Raw genomic sequence first — 25003 nt, forward strand, 5'->3', positions numbered from 1 at the left:
ATTTTGAGTCTCAAAGAGCCTCCTCGGTGGGAGAGCCTTCCAAATACTGTATCATTATGGCACCTGAACCATTTCTTAAACTTTGCATCCTGGTTAATTTTTTTCAGTCCACGCTGTACTAACTGATTGCGATCACCTTGTTAGCACTGATGGAAGTGATTTGCCTACTGAGATTTTAGTCATGATTTCTCCCAGCAGGGGGTGGTGCAAATGTTTAACATAGCTGCTGATATTAAAAAAAGGCCCAGGACATCACTCTGGTGTTTTTAGTGAGGAGATGAGAAACATCTGTCTTGACTGTTATAAGGAAAAAACCACCTCAGCATGCAATTTCATGTGTGAATCTGTGGTGTTCAGGAAGATGGAATGTGAACCCTTGGGGAAGATCATATCATTCTCCAAAATGAGGCAAAAAGGGGAAAATAACTATCATAGGAGTGTGAATCGTGGCTTTCTAAAACCTAATGTATTCCATTTTTCTGTTAGCCTTTGGTTTATCTTGCTGCCTTTTTTTTTGGGGGGGGGGGGGCGGGGAGGGAGGAGAAATAACTTCATGCCTCAGTGTGATTGAATAAAGCTTGTCATTCATGTTGAAACACGTTATGAAAATATCCTGGAGAGCCTAAAATAGTCCAGAGAGAGACATAGAATAGCCATGTGTTTGGCTTCAAAGCTCTAGTAAAAGTCAGTGGGGTCACTTGTTTTGATTTCACTCAGATCTACAGTAATATTAAAGCCTTGAAAATGCAGTGATAAGTGCTCAGTTAGAATTGGGTGAGCCCCCACTTCTCCTGGGAATGCCACTGTTCCTACCCACCCCTGCTGACTAAGAAGAAAATTTTAAAAGCCAGGATTAAATTTACTTTTAATACTTATTTTAACTATCAGGAATTCTTCTGAAAAGACAAGCCTCATCTGAGAAAACCAAGAGTTTCCAGCAGAACTGTGCGGTGTGAGATCCCTCCAGAATCCTCAGTGGGAAAAATTATCCTGGTGTTATTGGAGACATCAGCATGCCTTTTCTGCTGTGCTTGAAGAAAAATAAGTCACCTGTGCCTTTAGGCAGGAGTATCTTTCAAAAACATACCCCTCCTATCCAGCAGAACTACCAGGCTTTGCTGGAGTTGTGCTTGAAGAACAAACGCTTGTTCACAGACGACACCTTCCCTGCTCACATCAGCTCTATTGGAACAGGAGCACTGCTAAAGAAACTGCCCCAGAATTTACAGTGGAAGAGGCCACATGTAAGTGACTTTCAGTGAGTACTGTGTGTAAGAGAATGATTACAGGTAATAGCCAGCATATAGTTCTAGCATTGAACAGACTACTCTTAGGCTTTAATTTAGGTGTACTTTAATGTCTCCAGGGATTACATTTATTGCATCAGGTATTGTTTTGGAAGCTGGGGCACATGGAGTCTCATAATTGCCTTTGAAGCACTTGTTACCCAAAATCATAACTAGCCTTGTTGAGCTTATATCCAGGAGCAGGCAGGGAGAGGAGGCGAAGGGAGCAAGGAGAGTTGGTTTCCTTGGAGCTCACAGCTAGAGTGATCACTCTTTGGTTCTGTGGTGACACATGAGATCCTTCTCCTCAGAGTTCAAGATCATGAGCTTTTAGAAGATTTCTGAGTTTCCAGACAGTTCTTAGCCGTGCTCCCTCTCTCCCATGGACTTCACACTGGTACGATGCTGGAGGCTGCTGCTTTCCCAGACAGGGCAGGTGCCTTATCTACTTGCTAGGCTGGGGCTTTTTTCCCCTGCTTAACTGTTTAGTCTATTGTACTTGGAGTAATCTTTCCCCAGCTCTCAAGGCTGAGCTTCTATCACAACCAGTGACTGAGCAACAGTCTGTGAAGTTGGTTTTAGTTTTGGGGCCTTTGTTTTCTACTTGTGCTCACATTTCCAAGGCCTTTGCTGGCATTCCAGGCTTGAACTGAAGATCACAAGAGACACCCAGGTGCACGGGCTGGTCACAGAGCATGTTCTCATAACAAAATCTGCTTATCTACCAAGTGTGGAAGGCCAGTACAGGGGCCTGGCACAGTTAGATAAGGCCTGTTATTAGCAATGCCAGTTCTATTCTTCCTGAGCAACTGAGCACAGTATTGACAGTCAGATCCTCCTGAAAGCAAAGTACAGAATTATGTGAGAATTTCAGAATTCCTTTGTCTGTAGGGAATTCTGCCAGGTAATACCTGATAGCATCTCCCAGCTAGGTTATTTTGTAGCTGTCATATTTTGTGAGATTTAAAGAATTTCCCAGAAGGATCGAGTTTCTGAAAAAAAAAAAAAAGAAAAAAAAAAGAAAAAAGAAAAAAAAAAAAAAAAAAGAAAAGAGAAAAAAAAGTCATCATGGGGCCAGAAAAAAGGTCAAAAGGCCAAAAAAAGGTCAGAGGGGCCTCTACAAAGCCCTTCAAGTGTGTCTCCACCCCTCAGATATTGGAATGGACTTGAAACCTCCTCTGTCTGTCAGTGGACTATTCTGTTGCTCTGCTATGATTGTTGGGGTGTCCTGTGTAGGTCCAGGAGTTAAGACTTGATGATCCTGATAGGTCCCTTCCAACTCAGCATATTCTGTGATTCTATGATTCTAAAACTGCCTTGTGGAGAAGGCAGCTGTTTGCTCTGGATGCCAAACTTTCTGAGCAATGACTCTCTGAGAATGGATGCTGTGCATCCTTCAATCCCTCTGCTGCAGAGGAGATGCTGAGATTCTGCCATGCAGCCTGCAGGCTTGTAGCTTGCTGCATCTGTGACTGATGGCCTGCAAACTGAACGCCCAAACTCACCAAGGACAGGGCTTGGTGTCTAATTACTGTGACTGCCTTCTGAGGGTTTGCTGTTTCTTTGCTACTGCCTGCAGGGGAAGCCAACAGTGTCAAACCTAGCTTGAGCAATTTCTGGGTCATTCGAGTGAAATGTAATTTTGACACTTAGGTTATTAATTTAACACCAGAGGCACTTGTGAAGGGGAAAAAAATCACCACATTCTTTCTCTCTGTACAATTATTCACAGACCTTTTCTTGTCACAGCAACAGGAATTCTGTAGCAGCCATCAGTCTGTAGCTGAATTGTCAGTCAAGCCGTGCAGATGTCAGCCAGGTTGGGTGAAAGTTTGAAGAGTTATGCTCTGCCCTCAAAACCTCTTTTGGCTGGCACTTGTGCGGAGGAGAGGGACTGGCAGGTTTGAAGGGTTGTCTTCTCAGCATAGTGTCCATGGAAAGCCATGGTGATGTATCTGAGCACCAGTGACTTCTGCTGGAGAACAAATTCAACATAGGCCAAGCACAAATGTGTGCCCAGGCTGGTGTCAGGTTAGCCAGAGCACATAACAATAGGTTTATACCTGAGCCAGAACAATGTCTGCTGGCACAAAGGACTCTCAGTATTTTAAAAGCTTTAACTTTCAAATCAGCTCATGTTACTGGCTTAACTCTCTCCTTCTTTTTTTTTTCTTTTTTCTTTTCATTTTGTGCTTCCCAGGCTTTGCACAAAAGTCCGATATTTTATGATGCAAACAGAAAGCAGCTTGATCTCTGCCAAGGATTGGTGGGTAAGGAAACTCCTTTGTATAAATATCTAAGTATTCTTACACAATATAACATTTTGCATGGAAGTTTGAATGTATAAAACTTGGCATGGTGACAGAAGGTATCCATCTCCTCTCTCCACTTGGCATGGTGTGGATGAAGCAATCATTTACTGGCATAGGCTCAGTAATAAGCTGGCAAGCTTAGAGGTGGGATTTGAGGCATGAGAGGTGTCTCCACAAGCTGAAATCACCACTGTGTGTTGTTTCTGCCCATGCTAATAGGAAATGATCATAGCTCTTACTGATCTGTGGTGTTGCTGCTTGACACTTGAACAGAGACCACAGAAGGACTTCATATTTGTACCTAATGTTCAGTGTGAGTGTTTCCTCTTCTCAGCCTTACAGTTAGAAAAATAATTTTATGCCTGTGTTGCCTAAAATAAAATACTATATTGCCCTCTGAAAAACAGGTAGAGGTTGGATAAACAAGTTTTTAAGTGCTTTATGTCCTTAAAACCAAAGTTTGCTAAGTATACTCTTGCATGTGAGATCCATCAGAAATTATTTTCTTTTCTGAAAAGCTAATGTTTTCAAAGAAAAATGGAAAAGGTTTTTTTTAATGGTGTGTTTTTCTAGAGAACAGAAAAAAACCCACACAATGCCAGTAAAACCCAGAATGTTTCCATTGACAGTGATTGCTTGCTAAATTTCTTACTTAACCTAACAGTACCCAAAAGAAAAGATCATGAGAGAACAATTATAAACCAATCATGGTTTGGTTAAGTAAAGAACATGTGTGGATCATCTAATTTTGTCTGTATGTTTTGTTATAATTGTAAGACGTAAGCACAACAGCTCTTGTGCTGGGATCTTGGTGGTGTTGCTGAACTTGGCTGAGAGCTCTCACTTTTCAGCCAACAGCATGTGTCCATTTGTCTTGGCGCAGAGAACTGCTGGTTCCTGGCGGCCCTGGAAGCCCTGACGTTCCACCAGGACATCTTGGCTGCAGTTGTGCCACAAAACCAGAGCTTTGAGAGGAAATACGCGGGCATTTTCCACTTCCGGGTACAGCTGCTCCCCCAGATTGCAGGAGGTCCTCAGATATCCTCTGCTATGTTTTGTGTCACACCCTTAGATAATTTGTACGTGGTTCCCTTTGGCCAGGGGCAAGTGGCCAGAGGGTATCCCAGTCTGGAGAGGAGCCCATCACCCCTCCCACCAAGCACTGCAGGCAGTGAATCAACTACAAGCCACTGAGGAAATACCTCTGCTTGGCTGCTCTCTCCAGCTGTGTGCTACCCATATTTTAACACAGACAAAACTCTTTTTCAAGGGTGGCAACAGTCAGCAGGACCTGAGCACATCAGCTCCAATCTTCTACCCCTTTGCCCACCTCTTGGTACAACTCTGCAGTCAGGAATTCCCCAGAAGTCCACCTGTGGCTCATTTCCCTGCTTACTCCTTTTACACCTGATACATGCTTTGTTTTCTCTTCTGGCCACATGGGGCTGAGCAGTCGGCTCTGTGGGTGAGTCAGCAAATCCCACTGACCCATAGCAGCTTGTTATGTGCCCACAGCTAGGCTATCTTGCCTTTCCTGTTTTTTCAAGGGGAGGTCCCCTCCAAGGGAAACATCAGCTCATTCCTTTCCCCTGACAGTTCTGGCACTTCGGGGAATGGATTGACGTGGTGGTTGATGATCGCCTGCCGGTGAATGAGGCGGGGGAGCTGCTCTTTGTTTCCTCTGTCTATAAGAACGTGTTTTGGGGAGCTCTTCTGGAGAAGGCATATGCTAAGTAAGTGACTCATTTCAAGTTATGCAAATACTCTCTCTAAAATATGTTGGTTGGTGCCTACGCAGTTTGTTCTTGTTTATAAATGCGTCTCCTAGGCCTTGCTACATTTGGAGTGTAGTAGATGGCTCTCATCTTTCTATTATTACACATAAAAGCTGCCATTGCAGTAGCTGTTATCAAACCAGGCCCTTGAGTTTAAATCCAAGGGTTTAGGTGTGCAAACAACCCTATTGTGGGGCTTGTCCTCTGAGTGTTATCATTGTTTGCAGTGTATTGGCTGAGGCTGATGCCTTCCTTTAAATAACACAGAGGAGTGGAACACCATAGATATTTTCAAATGTGAGTGATTTCCAAAGCCTCCTTTATTGTATTATCAGTGAGAGAAACCTCCAAGGATTTTTGTTTTGGAGGTCTGCTGAAGCACTGATCTTTGTTTTGGTAGATTATTTTTCCCTCAGGTCCCCATAGCCAAGGCATGTTGCAAGTCATATGGCACAGTGAGAACAGTGGCTTCTCTCCAGGGTGTTTTGTCTACAGTGGTAGTGTCAGCACAAAGAGGAAAGCAGCAAGGCTTAACTGATGGAGTTTGTTAATATTTGGCTGAAATAATCTTTGCAGAGCAGGGAAAAATACTCTACTTAACACTGAGAGAAAGATCACACAAAGGTGAGAATGCTATTTTCATTCGGTGTTAGTGTTAGAATGAAAAGACTGGGCCAAGTTGCACTGGAGTGATAAAGAAAATCAGATTGGAGGCTGAGCTCTCAAGACAGGGTCTCTCAAGGCACTATATCTTAGATACAGGATAGTGCCTGGTGATAAATTCAGGCAACATTCTCTAAGGCAGAGTTATCAAGGAGTTGTGATGGGCATGTTCTCATTACAGTGCAGTCACGGATGACAGCAAGTGAAGAGTCCCTTTCAGACTATGGCCAATCTTGGAGGCAATTTTGTAGATTCTCCTGTTCCCAAATGCCAAAAATTCCCTTAAAATTAAACATGAGTTACAGCCTTCCTTTTGCTTTTTGTACGCTTTTTTTTTTTAATGTTTTCATTGGCAAGCTGTTCTCAACCTGTCATCTGTGACTATAACCCAGAGAGTATATTGATGTCTTTTTTTTTCCTAGACTCTACGGCTCCTATGAAGATCTGCAGATTGGGCAAGTTTCAGAAGCCTTGGTGGATTTTACAGGAGGTGTCAATACAAGGATCAAACTTGCAGAAGCTCCTCCTGATCTGTGGGATATGCTGACAAGAGCCACCTACAGCAGATCTCTCATGGGCTGTCAGACACACTTAGGGGTGAGGCTTGGAGTAACATCAAGTGGCTTTACAGCTAAAAACCTTTCCAGACCCATTTCCCTCTGCTCAGATGGTCATTGTGACTCAAAATGTATCAAAGCTGCTACACCTGGCTTTCTGTAGAAGTCATGTTCTTCGTGTTAAACTTTGCTCATGGATTGATTCCCTGATGCTCTCAGCTCCTAGTTGTTATGTTTAGGAACTGGTTTATCTATCAAAAAAATTCTATTAAGTAGGGACCTACTGCAGTTCCCCGTTGTTGTTACAGAAATTTTCCATTTTTACAGATGGTACAGTGAGATATACACACACATGGAGTGAAGTTATAGCTAAGGTAGAGAGCTGGGTCATTCAGAAAATGAATTAAAGAGCTTTATGCTATCACCTCAGCTGTTGGGAAACTCCGCTTTTCTGAAAATCAAAACCTAACCTCCTGGACTTCCTTTAAGTGAGATGGTCTCTAGCTGAAGATCCACAATTTAGGAAGAGCCATTAACAATTGACCTTCCAATTCTAAGCATATTGCAAAACCTGGCTCTTAGGAGCTTCAATTTGTTTATTTAGTTTTCAGTTCTCCGTTTGCTTTGAAAGCCATTGCTTATAGGAGTACAGGTTTCTGCTATTGCTCTATGAGTAGGGATAGAATAAAAGGTTTATTTTCCTTCTGTTTCTCTTTCTTGTATGCAGGCAACAAAGGTCCTGAAGAATGGACTTGTTGCTGGCCATGCCTACACAGTAACTGGTATTAGAAAGGTAAGAACAGCCCAATATCCTGCGTCCAGGTTAATTTGAATATTAGCAATTTTTATTGCTTTCATAGGTTCAACCATTGATTCAGAGCAACTATAATATCTCCTCCCCAATACTCTTTTTGTCACCTAAGGCTAAAAGAGACTGTGGACTTTGTTAATATTCATGTTTTAAGTGTGTCCATTTTAATTTGGAGGCCTTGATGTGAAGGACAATTGTTTTGGATCAATGTATCTCTAAGGGTGGGAATGATTCACAGGGCTCTGCTGAGACCATCACCTAGAAATGCATCTTAGCTGTTAAGAGTGAAAGGACTGGCCTTTGGGGCTGCTGGGAGGATGTGTTGAAACTTGGGGATGTGCTTTTTTACTTGGTGTAAAAAGCCTTTTTCTGAAGCCAGTGGAGAGGCCATAGAGAAGTAAGGATGTAAAGGCCAAAATATGAAAAACTGCATATGGAAATGTGAGTCAGGGGTGGAGTGAGGGAACTGAACTGTGCTCCTGTGCAGACAGTGCAGGGGGACCCCACTCTGCAGAACAATTGCTGGGAGTCCCCTTAGGATATTTGTCTAGGGGTAAAGGACTTGAAATAATACATCCCAAAGAGTGGAGCTTCTTCCTCCTGAACTGGTGGATGACTGTCTTGTCCACCTTCAGGAGGAGGTTGACAAGGGTGGCAAAGACTGTGTGGGGCTTTCAAGATTTTGGTGAAAGCATGTTCAGTATTTGTAGCAAGAGATACTAGGAAGGGCAGAAGGGATGAGCTGAATGAGGCACATCTGTGTCTCCCACAGGAGGAGCAGGAGGAGTTTATGTGTGGAGTTTTTCTATACCATGTCTGTTAGTCTGGCTACCCTGATGAGATGAAGAACCAGGCAACCTTAAGGGACTGACCAAGCATGTGGAAACAGTGTGAAGTCAGCTATTCTGCCGTGTGCTGTCAACAAAGCCCCTGACTGGCCTGGCTCCCTCTCCTCCCCTCATGGCATCCCAGTTCAGGAGGCATTAATCTGTGGTCACCCATGGGGGCTGCATTGTGTTGTGCCATTGCACTGGGGTAGGGCTTGGCTTTCACACGAATACAAAACGAGCAGATGTTGATAAGGAAGAGGAATGTACAGTCAAGCCTTTAGATTAGGAATCTGTCATGTTTCTGCTTTCAGTTTAGAATGTAAAATGAAGCACCTTAATCTCTTTGTTGCTGGCATTCTGAGCTGCATGTTCAAAGATTTTTGTCATCATACTTGCTGGCATTTATGAGAACGAAAAATCGTTGTTAATATCTGACATAGTACAATGATATAAACCAGATGAGAACTGCTGAGACATTGGTAAGCACAGTGTTACTGTTTTCTGCAGGTGACCTGTCAATATGGACCAGAAAACCTAGTGAGACTGAGAAATCCATGGGGAAAAATTGAATGGAAAGGAGATTGGAGTGACAGGTGAGTTTAAAGAAGGAAAGGTCTAACACTGAGTGGAGGAGAGGTTTCTTGGAGGAAAGATGCTGCCATCTTCAGGCATGAATTAATGTTGAGGGCAGCACTAAGACAATAGTTGCTTGCACAGACCTTCTGGTGTCAAAGCAACGACTCCATAGATTTATATGTCTCCAGCAGACAGTGCTGCTGTAGCTGGCCTCACTTCACACATGCAGCCTCAGTCAGATCAGTTCTACTTCTCCTTTCACTAAATGCCAGAGCAAACATAATATGAGCATGAGACACTGACCACCTTGCTGTGATCTGGAGAGCATGCAAAGGGACAGATAGCTGTGCAGGAGGCTCTAAAAAACCCTCATGTTTCACGACACAGTTGTTTGTCATGGGAAAATTCTTCCACAGGCTGCATGGTGTAGGAATTGGGTAAGTAGGAAGGAGTCCTCTGTCCTGGCTGCTTAGGGAAATACAGCTGGGCCTGAGATCAGAGGAAGTGAGGTACCTCAGCTAGTGAGGTAAATGGGCTCTGTATTTGCATCTACCTGTTTTTTTGTTTGTTTGTTTGTTTTTTAAAATTGGGACCCATGAAAGACAGTGGTTTGCATTCTAGACCATGGGCAACTGTAAACTTGTGTCCTGTTCCTCTCTGAAGTGGAGCATGTTTCTTGCTTCCAAACTTTACTTCATTCCCTGCCTGCACAGGCTGTTTGCTGAGGCACAGGGCATAGAAAGGAGGGAAGAGTACAGAGGTCATTGGGAATGTGAATGGCTTTCACCTTGTCTGCAGAGCAGTAACTTCTCTGATGTGTGTCTGTCATAATGACAACACGCCAGCTGTTCTGTTGAAGAGCATAATGAGCAACATACTGCAGGCCTGCCTTTGAAACGACTCCCAGCTGCCTCTTGTGCTGTCCTAGTCATTCATTCATTATGCCAAACACTCTTCCTATTATGTCTCCTTTGACAGAAAATTAACCAACAAAGCAGGTCTAGATTTTTATATTTTAAGTACTTGGAAGCTGCGTGTTCAAGTGAAAGGACTGGCTGATGAAAATGGAATATTTCTGGCTTCTGCTGGAGAAAACTGGAGCCATGTGGTTATGTCTCATGGGACCCAGGGTGGTCGTGGAGAGTCTCGTGTGGCTGAAGGCATCGTGGGGAGAAGCATGGAGATATGTAGAAACAGGGATTTGGCCTCTTTTTATAGAGGAAAGTTATGTCCTCTGCCTTGAATCTGTGGCCACGTTTGGTTAGTCACCTCATGTTTTTCCCCTTAGCTCTTACAAGTGGGAGCTGCTGAGCCCAAAGGAGAAGATTTTGCTGAGGAAAAAGAAGGAGGATGGAGAATTCTGGTAATGGCACAGTTTTGCTTCTCCTGTCTTTGCCAGTAGCCCTGGGGCTGCACCTGGAGCTGAAACAGCCACTAAGGCCAGGGCATGGGTGATGGGCTTTATAGCAGCCCGTGCTCCTCTCAGCTTGGTGCTGTGAGAAGCAGTGGATGTGCAGACATGGGATGCACTGTTCTTCAGTGCAGGAGTGAGGGAGAAGCACGACACTGCCAGGTCTCCTGGGGCTGCTGGAGATAAAGGGCAGCCCCAGCAGCTTTTGTCCTACCTTTTTAGTTTAATCTTCGGGGAGCTCTTGAATGCCTGTTTGTCTGCGGTTTCTCCACAGCTTTTGCCACGAGGTGGCAATGTTGCCGCCCGTGTCATTTCACTGCACGCCCTTTGCTGGCAAGATTATTTTATTCTCTGTTCTGCTATCCTTTGCTGAATTTTTAGTCGTGCATTAGCTACTCCTAGATGCTGCTGTGGAAGCAGACACTCTCTTCTTTACTGCCTAATAAAATATGAGCATTACCATATGTAACACAGAATGGTGTGGCTTCGAAGTTCCCTGCTCCCTTTTCTTTTCGTTTTATGAGCCATATGGACTAAACTAAACTGCTGACAGGATGTCTCTTGGCACTCTTTTCCCAGGATGTCTCTGCGAGATTTTAAGATTCATTTTGTAGATCTGGTGATCTGTAAATTAACTCCAGACCTGATGAGCCAGGAAGATGGGAAAAAGTGGATGTACTCCTTGAAGAGTGGGAGATGGGTTAAAGGAAGTACAGCAGGAGGAAGTCTGGGATTCTGTAATGGTGAGGGGTGCTCTTTTTGATAACTCTGACTTTAGAGGCTTTGCTAACTCAGTTACCAGCTCCGTATAACCTCTTATCATAAAATTCATAACAGAAATAGTGCTTCCTGTTTAAGCCTCTGCACAGACATCAGAAACAAGCAGCTGAAGGACTTCGACCGGCTTCTGCTATCACAGAAGATGCACTGCTTGCAAACATAGGGCAGTGGGCTGATTATAGCATGAAATAAGCTTTAGGATCCCAGGATCAATTGCCAGCACTGATCTGCTCTAGGGCATTAAACTTGTCAGTTAAAATTTGCATCCTCAGCACCTCCAGGGAATGTGTTTTTAGTAAAGTGACTAGAACAGTCAGAGGCTCAGCTCCTCTGGAAGCAGAGCAGGTGGAGTCTAAAGTCAGCTAGCCCATACACCAGGGGTGAGAGAGGAATAGTGATACATTTATAAACAAAATGAGCTCTTAGCTGCATGTAAGCAGAAGTATAGTTCCTTGTTCCTGGGTCTTTCTTCTGTCTTAGTGGTTGCACTGTGTAACTTGTAAACTGCACCTTAAAATCAAATTCCTGTGGGGTCTGGAGATCCACACAACCTGTGATTTATTCAGTCCAATGGCAGGCATCATGTGGGAAGCTGGCAATCAATTTTGTGATGAAAAATGGCATAAAAATGTTTTTCTTCTTTTACTTAGGCAACTTTTGGATGAATCCTCAGTACTGGCTGAATGTGTTGCCAGTTGAAGACAGTAAGAAAAGCCCAAGTACGTGCAACGTGGTTATATCCCTCATGCAGAAACACAGCACCAAACACCGGAACGGAGCCCCTCACCTTTTCATTGGATTTCTGCTCTATAAGGTGCAAAGAATTGCATTTCTTTTCTTGCTCTCACCAAACAGCAGTACTTCCAACCCCTGTAGATTGTAGTGCTTTGCAGGCCAAGAGTTTTTGTTGTGTGCAGGGTGATCTCTGCTCTTTCCTCCTGCCTGTGCCCAGTCTCCTCACACACCAGGGCTAGGCTCCCTTGGGCTCTGTGCTCTGCTTGCTGCCTCTCCAGCATGCTGTGTGTCACCCTGCAGAGGTGATTTATTTTGCTGCCTCTGAGGGTATGTGCAATAGCTGGAAGAGGGTGCCAGGAGTCCCCTTACTTTGGGGCAGGAAGAGCTTTGCCCTCAGGTCATTTCCAACCATGGTAAAATTGTGCTTAAAAGGTATTCCTAGTATGATGTAGCAGCTGCTCATGTGTGCATACTGCTAGCTCCCTGTGTATCCAGAGGTAAGTGGACATCACTAGGAGTGAGAGTTTCCTACCTTCAGTTCTCTGCTTGTCTGAGTACCTTGGGAGCCTCTTCTCCCTTGAACAGAGCCACAGGTCTTGTTGCTGCTGTGAGCTTGTACAGTTATGGAGAGGTGACTGTGGGGAATGGTTTCTGGGTGGAGGGACTGAGGTTTCTGAAGGCAGAGACCCCATATAGTTGTATGTAGCTGCTCTGCTTCCCAGGAGTGACTTGGCTGTGTTTTGTGAGACACAGAGGTCCTGACTGACAGATGCTCTGTTTCTTTTCTTCCTGCAGGTGGGCCTACAGGTGAGTCCCTTGTCACCACTGCTGGCTGTTGTCTGGGGGACCTGGGCTTGTGCAGCTGTTAAGACAATCCTGAATGTGGTGTGTTTGCCTTTGTTCCTTGGCTGACAGTGAGTGACAGTATTCGAATTCAGTGAGGCACCACAGCAAGGCACTACTAATGCAGAACCATCCTCTGACTCTGCTGAAAAGCAGCTGTATCAGGAGAGTTCATTGGCCTTGAGAGGGGGTATTAGTTGTTCAGCTTCTGTCCTGGGTCTTCAAAGGTATTAGAAGGAGGATCAACCTTTACCTGATGAGCACTTCATCCCTGCTGCAGCTGTGGGGTGGTGCCCCAATTCTTGGCTGTGTCGTGGGAGTTAGAGCTGCCTTTCTGCTGCCTTCCAGTCTTGGCATGAGGTGGGAGAGGAGCCTGTGCCCCATGGGAGTCAAAGATCTCCTAGGGAGCTCAGGTTCCTGCCTGTCTGATGGTACAGTGTTTTCAGCTTCTTCAGGTCAGCTGTATTTCTAGCATTTTCTTTATCCAAGAGCCTTTGGGACCTAAGACAGGGCCCTGGAAGTTAAATCCTTATGTAAGTCCCATTTTGGCCCTGACCTCAGAGGGCTATTTAAAACAGGGAAATATTCAGCTCATTTTGTCTTTAAAGGGGGCATCTTCCACTCTATTACTGCTGAAATGAGAGTACACCTCTTCAATGAGAGCTTGGGCTGGCAAAGAACTAGTTTGGGTATATGGTTAGGGCAAAACTAGGTGCACAACTAGGGCACAATTATGCTCCTAGTTACTGTAGACCCAGAGTGGTAACCATGAGGTAATATGCCAGTCCTTCCTGACTGAAATATCTTGGGCACTAGCAGGGTTACCTTCAAGGTAAACTTTCTGGTGGAGGGGAGTCTGAGTGTGGCCCTAGCACAGTGCTCTGCCACACCTGAGTGCGAATGGTGGCAGCCAGGACTTCAATTTCAGGTTTGCAGTGGTTGCCAAGATCAATACGGAGAGATGGCAAGCTGAGAGCATCTAAGGTATTGGAACTGCTGTCAACAGAGTATTGACTGGAATATAAAACTTAGAATTTAACATAAGGGGCATGAGGAGGAGTAACCCTGGACCCTTCATAAGAAAGATTGCTCTATTAGTAAGAAAAATACTGGCAAAGGAAGAGGAATAGCATCTCCCCATGAGGCTGCAGAGTAAAATGGCTAAATGTTTTGAGGAACAGCCAAGATCAGAAGGTGACAATAGTTTTTAGCTAGCAGGATTATTTATTGGGCTTGTGTACTGGGCACTCAGTGGCATTAAAATTAGTTCCGTGTTGCCTGGATCAAGACTTTTATCCATCATCCTGTGGCAGAAAAGGGCCTGGAGAGCAGAGAGTGCCAGACAGATCAAGGACACTTGCATGAAGTCAGGACGGGGGCTTAGGTTGCGCATGCAGGATGCTCAGATCAGAGGTGTTCTGAAAAATCCTCTGCTACCAGATCCCTAGGGCAAAGGACAAGCTGGGGACAAGGTATGTGGTCCCTGTGGGAAAAGAGGTGTTCTGAGTAGTGAAGGGCAGCCTCTGGAGCAGTTCCTGCCTGCAGTCATTTTGGCCCATATGGCAAAGACTTGTGCAGAAGCCATGTTGACAGGAACAGCTTCTCACCCCCTGTTCTTGCTGCTCTTCCTTACAAGTAGTGTAAATGTAAGGGTTTTTTGTAGGTTGCAGGAAGCCCAGTCTTTTATCATATTAGTATTGAGCAAGGGTGCTGCGTAGTGAGAACTGCCATGTCCTGGGAAGAGACTGAGTCCTTTGGGATCTGTTACCTGCTTGTGCTGTACAACTGGCTGAGATGTGAAGGCAGCTGTGCCCTGCCTGTGAATCCTCCACATGCCTTTTGTCCATGTGTTCAGCTGGGGCAGAACACCTATCTCTTACCTTTCTTCCCTGAGCAGTACCAGGAGAGCAACAGAAAGCTGCCCCCTCGTTTCTTCACCCGACATCAGCCCGTGAACAAGCATCAGGTTTTCCTTGATGAGCGGGAAGTGACTCATGACTTCCATCTGGAGCCCTGTGTCTACGTGATTGTGCCGTGCACCCTGGAGCCTCAGCAAGAGTCCGAGTTCATCCTGAGGGTCTTTTCCAGGAAGCACATTCTTCGGTGAGATGGTGCTGCCCCTCTGCCAGCACCTGATTCCCTGGGAAAGTCTGGTGTTTCTAGTCTATTAGGGGCAGCATAAAGACTTAATTCTGCAAAAAGTAGCCCAATCTCTTTCAGGGAAGCTGGCTCTGGATTTCTCCTGCCATAGGATTTTCAGTGGTTGAAGCACTGTTTTTGGCCTTAGCCTTTCAAAAAAGGCTGAGGTAGGCCCACACAATCCTTGCAGCATGCTCATGTTTGAGACTGCAAGAAGAATAAGAGCTCTTTAGCTTTTTAGCTCCATTAGTTTGCCAGGAATCCCTGCTGGCAATGCTAGGATGGTTGCGTGTACAGAAATGGTGCTTTGGATACTTCAAATGCTAGCACCTTTTGGGGTCCTGTATGGATATGAGGCTTTGCCTTACTGCAGCTGTAACACCAGAGAATAAAACACACAGCAAGAGCAGGTTGGGGCCCCCTCCGGGGAAGGACGCCTGTGGTGAGAAAAACACACAGCTCTGAGATCTGTCCTTAATGTGTCTGCTTTTCTGCAACTCCAGGGAAATGGGCGGGAACACGAGCTTCACTCTCTCTAAGGTGAGTGGGTGTGAGGGGAGTGGGAGGTCTGTGGTTCAGTCTACAGCTCTGAATGTTGAGTTTTTACTGTTGCTCTGCCCTAGAGGAGAAGCTGAGTGAGAATGTCAGTGGTTGTGTTGCAGCCCTTGAAAGCACAGATTGGGTTTATAGACAGAATCCTTTGGACCAAGGGGACAGATACAATCAGATGTGGAAAACAGGCAAAACTTTAGAGTTTAGTTGTCCTTTTTGCAAACATCTTTTACTGACACCATCTTACTTGCTCTGCAGTCTTTCCTATTCATGGCTTTTTGGATACCCATGGTCCATTCTTGCACTTCTCCCTGTCCATTTCAAGCCTTGAACGTTTTGAAGACATTATGGGACCTTAGCAGTACTATTCCCATGCAATGGCCTAAAGGTTATTTCCAAAAGAACAAGTCTCAGTGGCAGCTTGTGCTAGGGCATTCATAGCATAGTGTGTTCCCCTGGCATAAACAGGGCCTTTCCTTCTTTCATCTCCTCTGTTGGGCAGTATAAAGGAGAACAGAGAGCCTTCTCGCTTCTTGGCACAGAGTGAGCCCCATGCATTGCACAGCTTGGGGCGGGGTCCATTCTGGGAAAGCATCTTTAATAACTTGGTTGACAATATTTTTCTTCTTCAAGTTAATGATTTTTTTATACCTTCAAAGGAAATTGTTGATAGGTATGAAGGCAAGATTTGGGAGGATTTCTTCACAAAGCATTTTGGACAGGTAATGGCTTGCGTGAGTAAACTCCTCTAGAGCTATTATGTAGCTCTGTGAAAGGAAAAGCATGTGGATGTTCAGGGGAGGTCTGTGGATGTGTGGGGAGCAGAGAGGGGCTATGGAGAGGAGGTTGGACTCTGTGTACAGTCATGATCCATGCAGCAGATTTGCCAGTGAAGCTTAACCAATGTGATAGCATTGAGACAGGCACACTTCTCTGCACAACAGACTGGTGAGGGATGCAAGTGTTTCACCTTTCAGAAAAGGACACCGCATTTATTTAGCATCATACTCTGGCAAATGCAATTTCACAAAAACAGATTTGCACTTGTAATAGGAATATTTTGAAGGAAGCTGTTACTAAAAACAAGGAACGCTTTCACTTTTTGCCCCTTGTTTTAAGATTTTGAGGATCCTTGTTTTGGTTTTGAGGATGGTGTGGCTTTGATGTGCTAGAAATTGCCACATACTGTGAGGTGCTTGGTCCTTTGCTGTCAGGATGTCCAAGTACACACAGAGGCAGAGGCAGTTAGTGCCATTTCTGAAGGCTTTACCCTGGCATGTCTCAATGATCTGAAAGCAGGCTTTTAGTTTTGAAGAGTGACATTTAAAAAAATCCTCCAAACAAACGATTGCCGCAGCTTCTAGAAGATCTGTAAACTTTAGTATGACAAGGGAGAGGGGGAGTCTCTGCTTTGAAAAGTTTGGGAGAAGTATTCCAAAGTTTCCTTTTTGTTTTTTTGTTTTTGTTTTTTTTTTTTTGTAAATGATAAAAGGGGAATGTAGCAGGTCTCTTGATAGCGTGCTCAATGGGACAGATGGCACCAGGGCTGAAAGTTTAAGAGTCTGCATCCTCACTCAGTGGAAATTTGCACTACTGCATTGATCTGTGTGGAGCCCTGAGAACTTAGCCCAGAGCACACTGCAGCTCTTGCAGGCTCAGAATCTTGTCATATTCAAAGGGAGTCTTTTCTATCGATTTTCACAGTGGCTGGAGTAGGGCCAGAAAAGAAGAGAATGAAGATGGGACATGCTGGGAAAACAAAAAAATGTGATTTAATACTTAGCAAAAAAAAAAATTAAAATTTTCTTCTATATCACAGAATCCTGAAATAAATGCTGTTCAGCTCCAGAGGATCTTGAATAATATATCCTGGAGAAGTAAGTGCTGAGAAATAGTGTTTCTGTAAAATAAGCCCTCTCAGATAAAAGCCTCAGCTCCTGTAATATTTCTTGAATTCTGGGAAGAGAAGCTGGCTTCAATCTGACTGAACTGACTCTTCTGATGCCATGTTAGATTTCCAGAGCAAAAGGATTTTCTGGGGTGTGAATCAACATGGCAGATATGTTATAAGCAGAGCTAATCTAGTTTGAATTTCAACAACTGAAAGAATGAGGGGGGGAGAACAAGCATGGATGCAGATTTGGCCTCCAAACCCAACTTGACCTCAGCTTTGCCTCTGGAACTGCATCTCATCTCACCCTGTGCCACTGCCGCAGTTTCAGCAGCACCAAACTAGAAGATGTGGAAAGCCTGGCCTGTAGGAATTAGTGTGGTGGAGAGGGGTCCTGTTTTCACTTTCATGTGCCTGGTCCATGCTGCTGCTTTTATTTACTCTTCCCTGATGTTCATGCATAGGGCTGCTCCTTGCTCTGTGTTTGGGGGACAGGATGAGGTGCAGGTGGCCTCTGTAACCCATGCTTGTAAGAGCCAGGTGAGCCCTGAGCTTGTTTCTCTCAAGTGGATTATCCATGGTGTGGGGGCAGCCCAGAGCACTCCACAGACTCATAATTTGGTCTTTGGTAAGAAATAGCACTACCTGGACAGCAGTGAGGCATTGCAGTGACTGTTTTCTCAGAACAATGACAATGAAATTTCAGATGTAATGATGAATCCAGATTTTCTTCCCAGTTTCTTCATGGTAACAACCAATATGCAACATAGAAAATACTCCATCCAGCCATTACAGGCAACAAAGAAGATGATCAAAAGACTGATGTGATGCCTTTTCCACTTAAACTGAATTTGATATTGCTCTCTTTTCTACAAAGGTGGACAAGGATAATTCTGTCTTTGTGAACTGACCCACCAGGCACTGTCTTATCTGTGAGAAAACTATATTGAGCAGCAAGTCTACTTTTCATAAATTATTGATTTTAAGACAACAATTTAAAAATCTTTATGGAACTTGATTCATATTTACTAAACAGGGAATTACAATATGAAAATTATTAAAGCATCTCGACTTCCTGCAGAGAAGGGATTGGTGAATTATGATTCTGTCCCTTACTCTGTGGAAGGTACAGACTAACTGTAATCATGATTTGCAGTGAGATTAGAGCCTATTTCTGTTATTCTTCGTGTAACTTATATATGAACCTGGAATGCTGAGCTTTGAGGCAGCATCATGTTTTCAGCAGTGCCTGTACTTTTAATTATATTAACAGAGCTGGCAGTGTGTCTGTGAAAGAGAGAGAGATGCTTAGTACAAGGGTTTCAATTAATCTGCAGTGCTGTTCCCCAAAGCTCTTCAGGTCAAGTGACTTTGCTCAAGGTCATGCAGTAAATTCTGTTTGGGATTAGAGCTTTGGATGTCCTTTTCCTTCCATTTTCTCTAATAGCTGGAGATAGTGTACCATATTTCATTCTATATTACATGCCTGCAGGGAGCTCATATTGGATTTTCTGAGACTAGTAGAATCCATCCTGTTGCCTTGTATTTTTATCATCATAAATGATACATCTTCTCAAGTGGGTGTAAAGTTTCACAAAGGCTTTGGGGCCTGAGCCCCCTCAAGTAAGGGGGAATTTTGTGAGAGGCCACTTTTCTGGGAAATGTCCAATGACCCCCCCCAAACAATTTTTTTTTCTCTCCAGATTTCCAGAGTTTTCGCCTGAATTTTAGTCTGGATTCCTGCCAGGGTATCTTGGCACTCCTGGATGTATCCTTGTCATGAGTGATACTTGTGACTCATATAATACTTTAGTGGAGCATTATTTCTTAGGCCAGACTGGGTGTTACTGTTTACCACCACGACATGGCCCTGCTTATTGAACTTCTCACCCTCCATAATAACAGTTCAGCTGTGACAGAATGGAGCTGGTTTGGGAGAGGGTTGATTCCTGCTGCTTCTGAAATAAGCAGCCAGGTTTCCATTGACTTTAGCAGGAGGAGGATCAAGCCTATAAATAGGCATGTGGACTGATAAATCATTATCCTCATATTATGATTGCATGGGTGTTAGAGTGGCTGCAAGTTTTTGGGTTGTTTGGATTTTTGGTTTGCCTGTTTCTTTTTTTTTTTTTTTCATTTTTTAATATATGTAATGAGTGCTTTGTAATGTTTGAGACATTTTGACCTTAATTCTTCCACTAAGCTGAATGCCACTGGCACACTGAGTATCCAGGAATTCAGAGTCCTGTGGAAAAGGCTGCTTTTCTATTTGGTATGACAGTAATTTCTATGGCCCCTTTCAATATCTCCCTGCTTACAATCCCTTTGATGTCACCTGTTGGATTTGGGGTACTTTGGTTTGTTTAAAAATGCTCCCTGACCCCACAGGAAGTTTTCCAGAAGAGAGACACCAACAGATCAGGAAAGCTTGACCTTGTGGAACTACATGCAGCTGTACAGGAGACAGGTGAGCCCACAGAATATTTTGGCAAGGCTCATCTTCTTGCTCATGAAAGCAGAAGAAAAAGCACAGGGCTGGGAAACGTCTTAATAACTGTGTGTAGATCTCAGGAGGAGTGGAAAACATTGTAGTTTGCATGGCCTTGGCTATCTCTTCTTCCTTCTTTAGCTGGGTAAACACGTCTGAAAATTATTTTGCCATGGGATGGGCTGCCCACTCTTTTCTCAGTGTGGTCTCACACTGAGAGTTGTCTGAAACAGAAGTGTCTGCCTATTTCAGACCCAGTTTTTAAATCCCTTCCTGTCTATTGCTAATTGAATTTTAAAAGATTTTGTGGGGCTGTGGAGATGCAGGAGGCCAGATCTAGCTCATATTATATTCCTGCCTCTGATGAAAATGACAGCTCAGGGACCAAATCTGGAAGTGTGGGACTTGCACTGAGGCTGTACTGGTGCCAGACTTCACTAGTGCAGTGTCTGAGGCTTGATCTAGAAATGGAAGATGATACATATGGGTCCAAATACCGGACCGAGCTCTGTTGCTGTTGCTGGGTGTTATGTGGGGGCTGGTGCTCAGTCTTGTAGCTTCTTTTGCATGTTTACACCTTAAATATCATTCCTCTTTTTGGTGCATGTTCACCCAGTTCATCTGAGTCAGTGAAAGCACAGTGAGAAACCCAGGCAGACCTCTGCTGAAGCAAACTAAATTCCCAGGCCATGAATAGAGAATGCTTTTGTTCCTTGCAAATGCTGCTGCAGCTACTTGACATTGGGACAGATGCTTTCTGTATGAGCTTCCTCTGGATTTGCTTTTTCATCTCCTTTCCTACCCTCTTAGGAATATTGCCCTTAAACCCAGCTGCTGCTATTATCCTCATATCCCCTGAGCAAAAGAGGCCTATTTGTATTTTTTTCCAACTCTGAAAGGACTGTAAGTATAGGGGAGCAGACCTGAACCCTTTTGAATTTGGAGAAGATGTCTTCATGTAGAGATCTCATTTGGGTTGGCTAATATTTGATTACCTTAGGCCAAGCTTGAAAAACAAAGCTGCTGGAGAAGGGATGAAGACCACTCAGTTGTGCCATCTCATTCTGTTTTCCATTTTTTCCTCCCCTATTTTATGTAGGCATTTCACTCAGCAATGAAGTCTGTAATTTGATGGCAATCAGATATGGTGACCCTGACTTACAGATCAGTTTTGAGAGCTTTGTTTGCTTCATGCTTCGAGTGGAGATCATGGGAGGTGAGGCTGGCGTTCCTCTCTGGCCAGGCAAGCTGGGCTGCCAGCTGAGCCATGGCCCCTCTGAAGTTGTTCCCACTAGCAGTGGTAAGGGTAAAATTGCAGAACTGGATTCTGAATAAAGCAAGAGTAATCAGTTTAAAGCAAGGGAGACTTATAGAGAAAGCCCTTTACCTCCCCACCAGTCCCTTCCTGCAGACATCCAGGCTGTACATATCACAGTGATTAAGCTATCTGCACATTTGCCCCGGCCTTCTGTAGGAAGAGGTAGGCAAATTGCAGATGAAAACTACCTTTTTCCGTGAAGAATTCAGCCTTGAAATACACCTTTTCCAGGAAGAAGAAAGCTTTGAAATAGTCTGTGGTGGACTGCAGTTTGATGATGAGACAGCTGATACTCAGATAATGCTGTAGATACTTAGCACATGTTTCATAATTGTAGTGGCTGAGGTTGGGACCACCAGCATTTTGAGGTTTTACAGATGGATGGGCAGACAGTAACATGCCTGCCTTTATTCAGGTGCTCCAAATGTTCCAACCTTCAGGGATCTCCCGGAGACAGAACAGAGAAGCTCACATGCACTTGAGAACAGCCTACAAACTCTGCCTTTGGGGTTTTCCCCAGACAGTGCCTGGCTGTGGTGATCTCTGGGCTGTCAAGTTAATGCTCCTCGTTTACTTCTTTTGCAGAGGCCTTTCGCAACTTAACCCAAGATGGCAAAGGGATATATCTCCGGGAATCTGAGGTAAAGCCATTCCCTGACTGTCTGATGCAGGCCCCTTTGTTGCAGTGGCACTGTTTTATTCTGTAGCCTTAGACAAGGTATCTTCAACTGACCACTTCCAGGGCAGGTTACAAACAACAAGGAGGTTCAGGCTTCGAAGTCTTCTGCTTTATCATGGCTTCTATTTCTTCTGGAGGCAGAATATCTCCAATGCCCCATAGTCCAGCCCAGGTGAGGGTATGGCAGAGCTCTCACAGGGATGGATTATTTCAACCCCCTTTCCATATTATTTTACAGTGGATGATGATGACACTTTATTCCTGAAGCAGTCCTGTAGAGGAGGAGACAACCAGACCTGTACCAGGACGAGGAAGGCTGCCTTGTTTCAGCTTTTTACTTCGTGTGAAAAATCCTTCCCTCAAGCAACTTAATCTGATAACCACAGGTTTGGTGAACTGAAGTTTTGCTAATTAACGTATTTATTTTGAGTCCTGTTTCACTTCAGACAACCCTACTGAGGAGAGACCATTGGATGCCAGCCCCCACAAGTGCACAGAGTGACACCCAGAGCATGGTGGCTGAGTTGTTGGGGTCCCCTGCGTCATGCTGATGTAATGCTGCTGATATAGGCACACACTGTGGCAGTGCCCAGAGGCTGTGCTTGGTGATGGGCTCTTGAGTCTGGGAGGGAAATGGCTCCTGTCCTGAGCAGCTTGTCACCTGATAGAGGGATCCCAGTTCTGTGGCTGCTAGGCCCATGGTAGAGAACTGGAATCTCTGTGCTTCTGGGAAAGAAGGGGTGGAGACTCACAGAATGAATGAGCACTATTCCCTAGCCCTGACTTGGAAAGATGATTTGCAAGCATTCAAACCATCTCTTTTGCTTTTATAAGTTAACATAGCCCTATTGAAATGACCTGAATTTGATTTGACCAAGTGATGAGCTGAGCCTTCAGCTGTTTGTTGTATGATGATTGTGTATCTATTTCAGGAAGGCTGTGGGTTTTCTCTGTGGATTGAAAAGTACAGTACAGTGAAAAGTAAACTGATCCCATATTGAGTCACCAGAGACTGGCAAGGAATGAATGTTCTCAGTAGAGTGATACAGGAGCTGTCTGATAGAACATTTGGATATTTATTTTATATAGGGTGAGAGTGTGTGTGTGTACTCTAAAGGATGCAGGTAAATGTAGGTTGTAGCTAATTAAATGGTGTGATATGGGTGCTTAGCTGTGAACAGCATTAGGGAACATGGTTGTAAGTGGGACTATTCACATCAAAATCCATGAGAGGGTTACTTGATACATCTGTCTGCAGGATCCTTTTGCACTATCTTACCATTCATTTATTTGGGCTGGAAATTTCTGTACTAAGTGCCTGTTACAGGTTGCTTTTATTTTTTTCCTTTTTTTTTTTTCCCCTTTTTGCATTCTTACAGACAGCTCAATTGAGGCTCTTTTACAGTGCACAGCCTCGTCTGAGTCTGGGTGCTAAATGAAACAGAGCTACAATGGAAATGAACATACAATGAAAACCCATACTCTTAATACCTTTGTAGGAAGGAGTTATATTAAGCTTCCATAGGCAGCTTTCCCTGTGGCTTTTTGTGACTTTTTAGGTGCTTAATCTCATAAATAGTTTTTCAGAGTGCATGTGAGATTCAGGAATGAGGTGGACTGTGGATAAGAGAGTAAACATGGGCACGACTGAGCTCAGGGATATGCTTACCACTGCACTGAGGCCTGAGCAATAGCATAAGCATATTTATAGAGGAACTCCTTTGCATATAAGTGTTCCCAGTCAGGAGGCATTAAACAGTAAAAACAACAGCATGCACTTTATTCCCCAGAACAGCCTGTTTCTAAGCCATATCATTTTCATCCTGTTTTTATGAGAAAACCGTTACAACCAGATGAATAGATGGCTGTGTTGGTACTTGTTTATTACAGATGATATATCTATCCTCTATTGGGAGTGACCTACTGTGGAGTCACAGGGTTCAGGTCTGTGAAGCAGAGCAGGTTGGAGGAGCAGGGACACCCAGGGCCCCTGGAGCAGCCCAGGGCTCCGTGTCCTGCCAGGCTCCCGAGGAGGCTCCATCAGCAGCTCCCCTCTCAATGCACGTCTCTGTTTCCTTTTGTGACTCACAGATGAACATGATGGTGCAAACTAAATTAGCCTGATTTAATTTGCACTCAACTCAGCAGGGGATGTTATAAACACTGATTTACTGTGTGCAGGAGCAGTGCTGGAAGAACCAAAAACACTGGTTGAAAGAGCGTAGATCTCGCTTTTCTCAGCGTGTTTTGGAAAGGATGGTCCCTGGCACCCATGGGAATGTCCAGGGGGATCTGTGAGTGCAGTGTTCACAGCAGGCTCTGTTGGACACGATGGGAAGGAAATCTGTCAGTCCCAACTGGGTTTGTTGCAGATTTAAGGCTGGGAGTATGCTGGACGTAGCTCCGCCACAGGCTGTGTGCAGAACTGGTGCAGGACAGCCAGTTGCAAATTTCAGTTCATTTTTATGTTGTACACATTGTTTTTTCTATCAGATTTTGTACTTATTTACTTCACACCTCTTTAATGCAGAGCAATGTAATTGCCGGGAGATTATTTTGCTATTGATTACTTGATCCAGGAAAGAAACAGAATTCATCCATGCCATGAATCACTAAGCATTTGCGGCAATAAACTTTATTGAGCCATGTGACTTGCTGTTACAGAATTGTAAAGAATGCTTTACTGGAATGATTATACCAAACCATGTACAATTCAAACTGAATTATCTGGCTCACAATAAAATGTTTTTGGCAAGGTCACCTACTTGGACACTGTGAAGCTTTTATATTGCTAACAGAATAATGTTTTCTGGGCAATTCTGAAGATATATTACTCCTCATTTACAATGTGCATTGTGAAAAAATAGTCTGAAATGCTGCTGAAGGATACATTCGTTTGTAACCACAGCATTTAAGGGATGCTGAGCTTTGCAGTGGGTGGTATTGCTGTAGCAGAAATGAAAGAAAAGTGGGACTGTGGCTTGAGACTAGTATTGCTAATAAAAGTCCTTTTTGAAAAAGGCAGGTGCAAGAATAGCAAATAACGTCTGGAGTGGGAAGAGGAGATGGATGGTGAGGTATACTGTAACAATACGGATGAGATGAAATTGAAAGGAACTAATCAACCCTTTGCAAACAAAGTCTTCAGCTAGAGCTTATTGCTGCAAATACACACAACTGGAAATATTTCATGTTTCCTGGATATAGTTGGTGTGCATGTTGAAGGTGCAGCTGGGGACAGCAGCTACTAGTCAGCCTCACTGCACAGATGCATTCTGCATGGTCAAGGCTTCCGTCTAGATGGCAACAGGACAGGCTTTACTCTCAAACCTAACAGGATTCCATAAGATCTCAGAC

At 44.2% G+C, this 25003-nt stretch overlaps 1 protein-coding gene across 1 annotated transcript; it reads left to right on the forward strand.

The window, feature by feature from the left end:
- Positions 1–619: 619 nt before the first annotated feature.
- Positions 620–24389, forward strand: LOC134547353 (calpain-14-like). The gene is made up of 20 exons (XM_063391159.1): positions 620–1244; positions 3487–3556; positions 4482–4600; positions 5195–5331; positions 6459–6633; positions 7321–7386; positions 8742–8827; positions 10099–10173; positions 10801–10964; positions 11652–11827; positions 14477–14682; positions 15222–15258; positions 15930–15992; positions 17090–17147; positions 18865–18929; positions 19365–19433; positions 19550–19628; positions 20749–20865; positions 21553–21608; positions 21885–24389. Exons 1-20 carry the CDS (start codon positions 1014–1016, stop codon positions 21909–21911), a joined length of 2076 nt encoding a protein of 691 aa, XP_063247229.1. The 5' UTR covers positions 620–1013; the 3' UTR covers positions 21912–24389.
- The last annotated feature ends 614 nt before the right edge of the window (positions 24390–25003 follow it).

Source organism: Prinia subflava, chromosome 2, assembly GCF_021018805.1.
Source record: "Prinia subflava isolate CZ2003 ecotype Zambia chromosome 2, Cam_Psub_1.2, whole genome shotgun sequence".
NCBI lineage: Eukaryota > Metazoa > Chordata > Aves > Passeriformes > Cisticolidae > Prinia > Prinia subflava.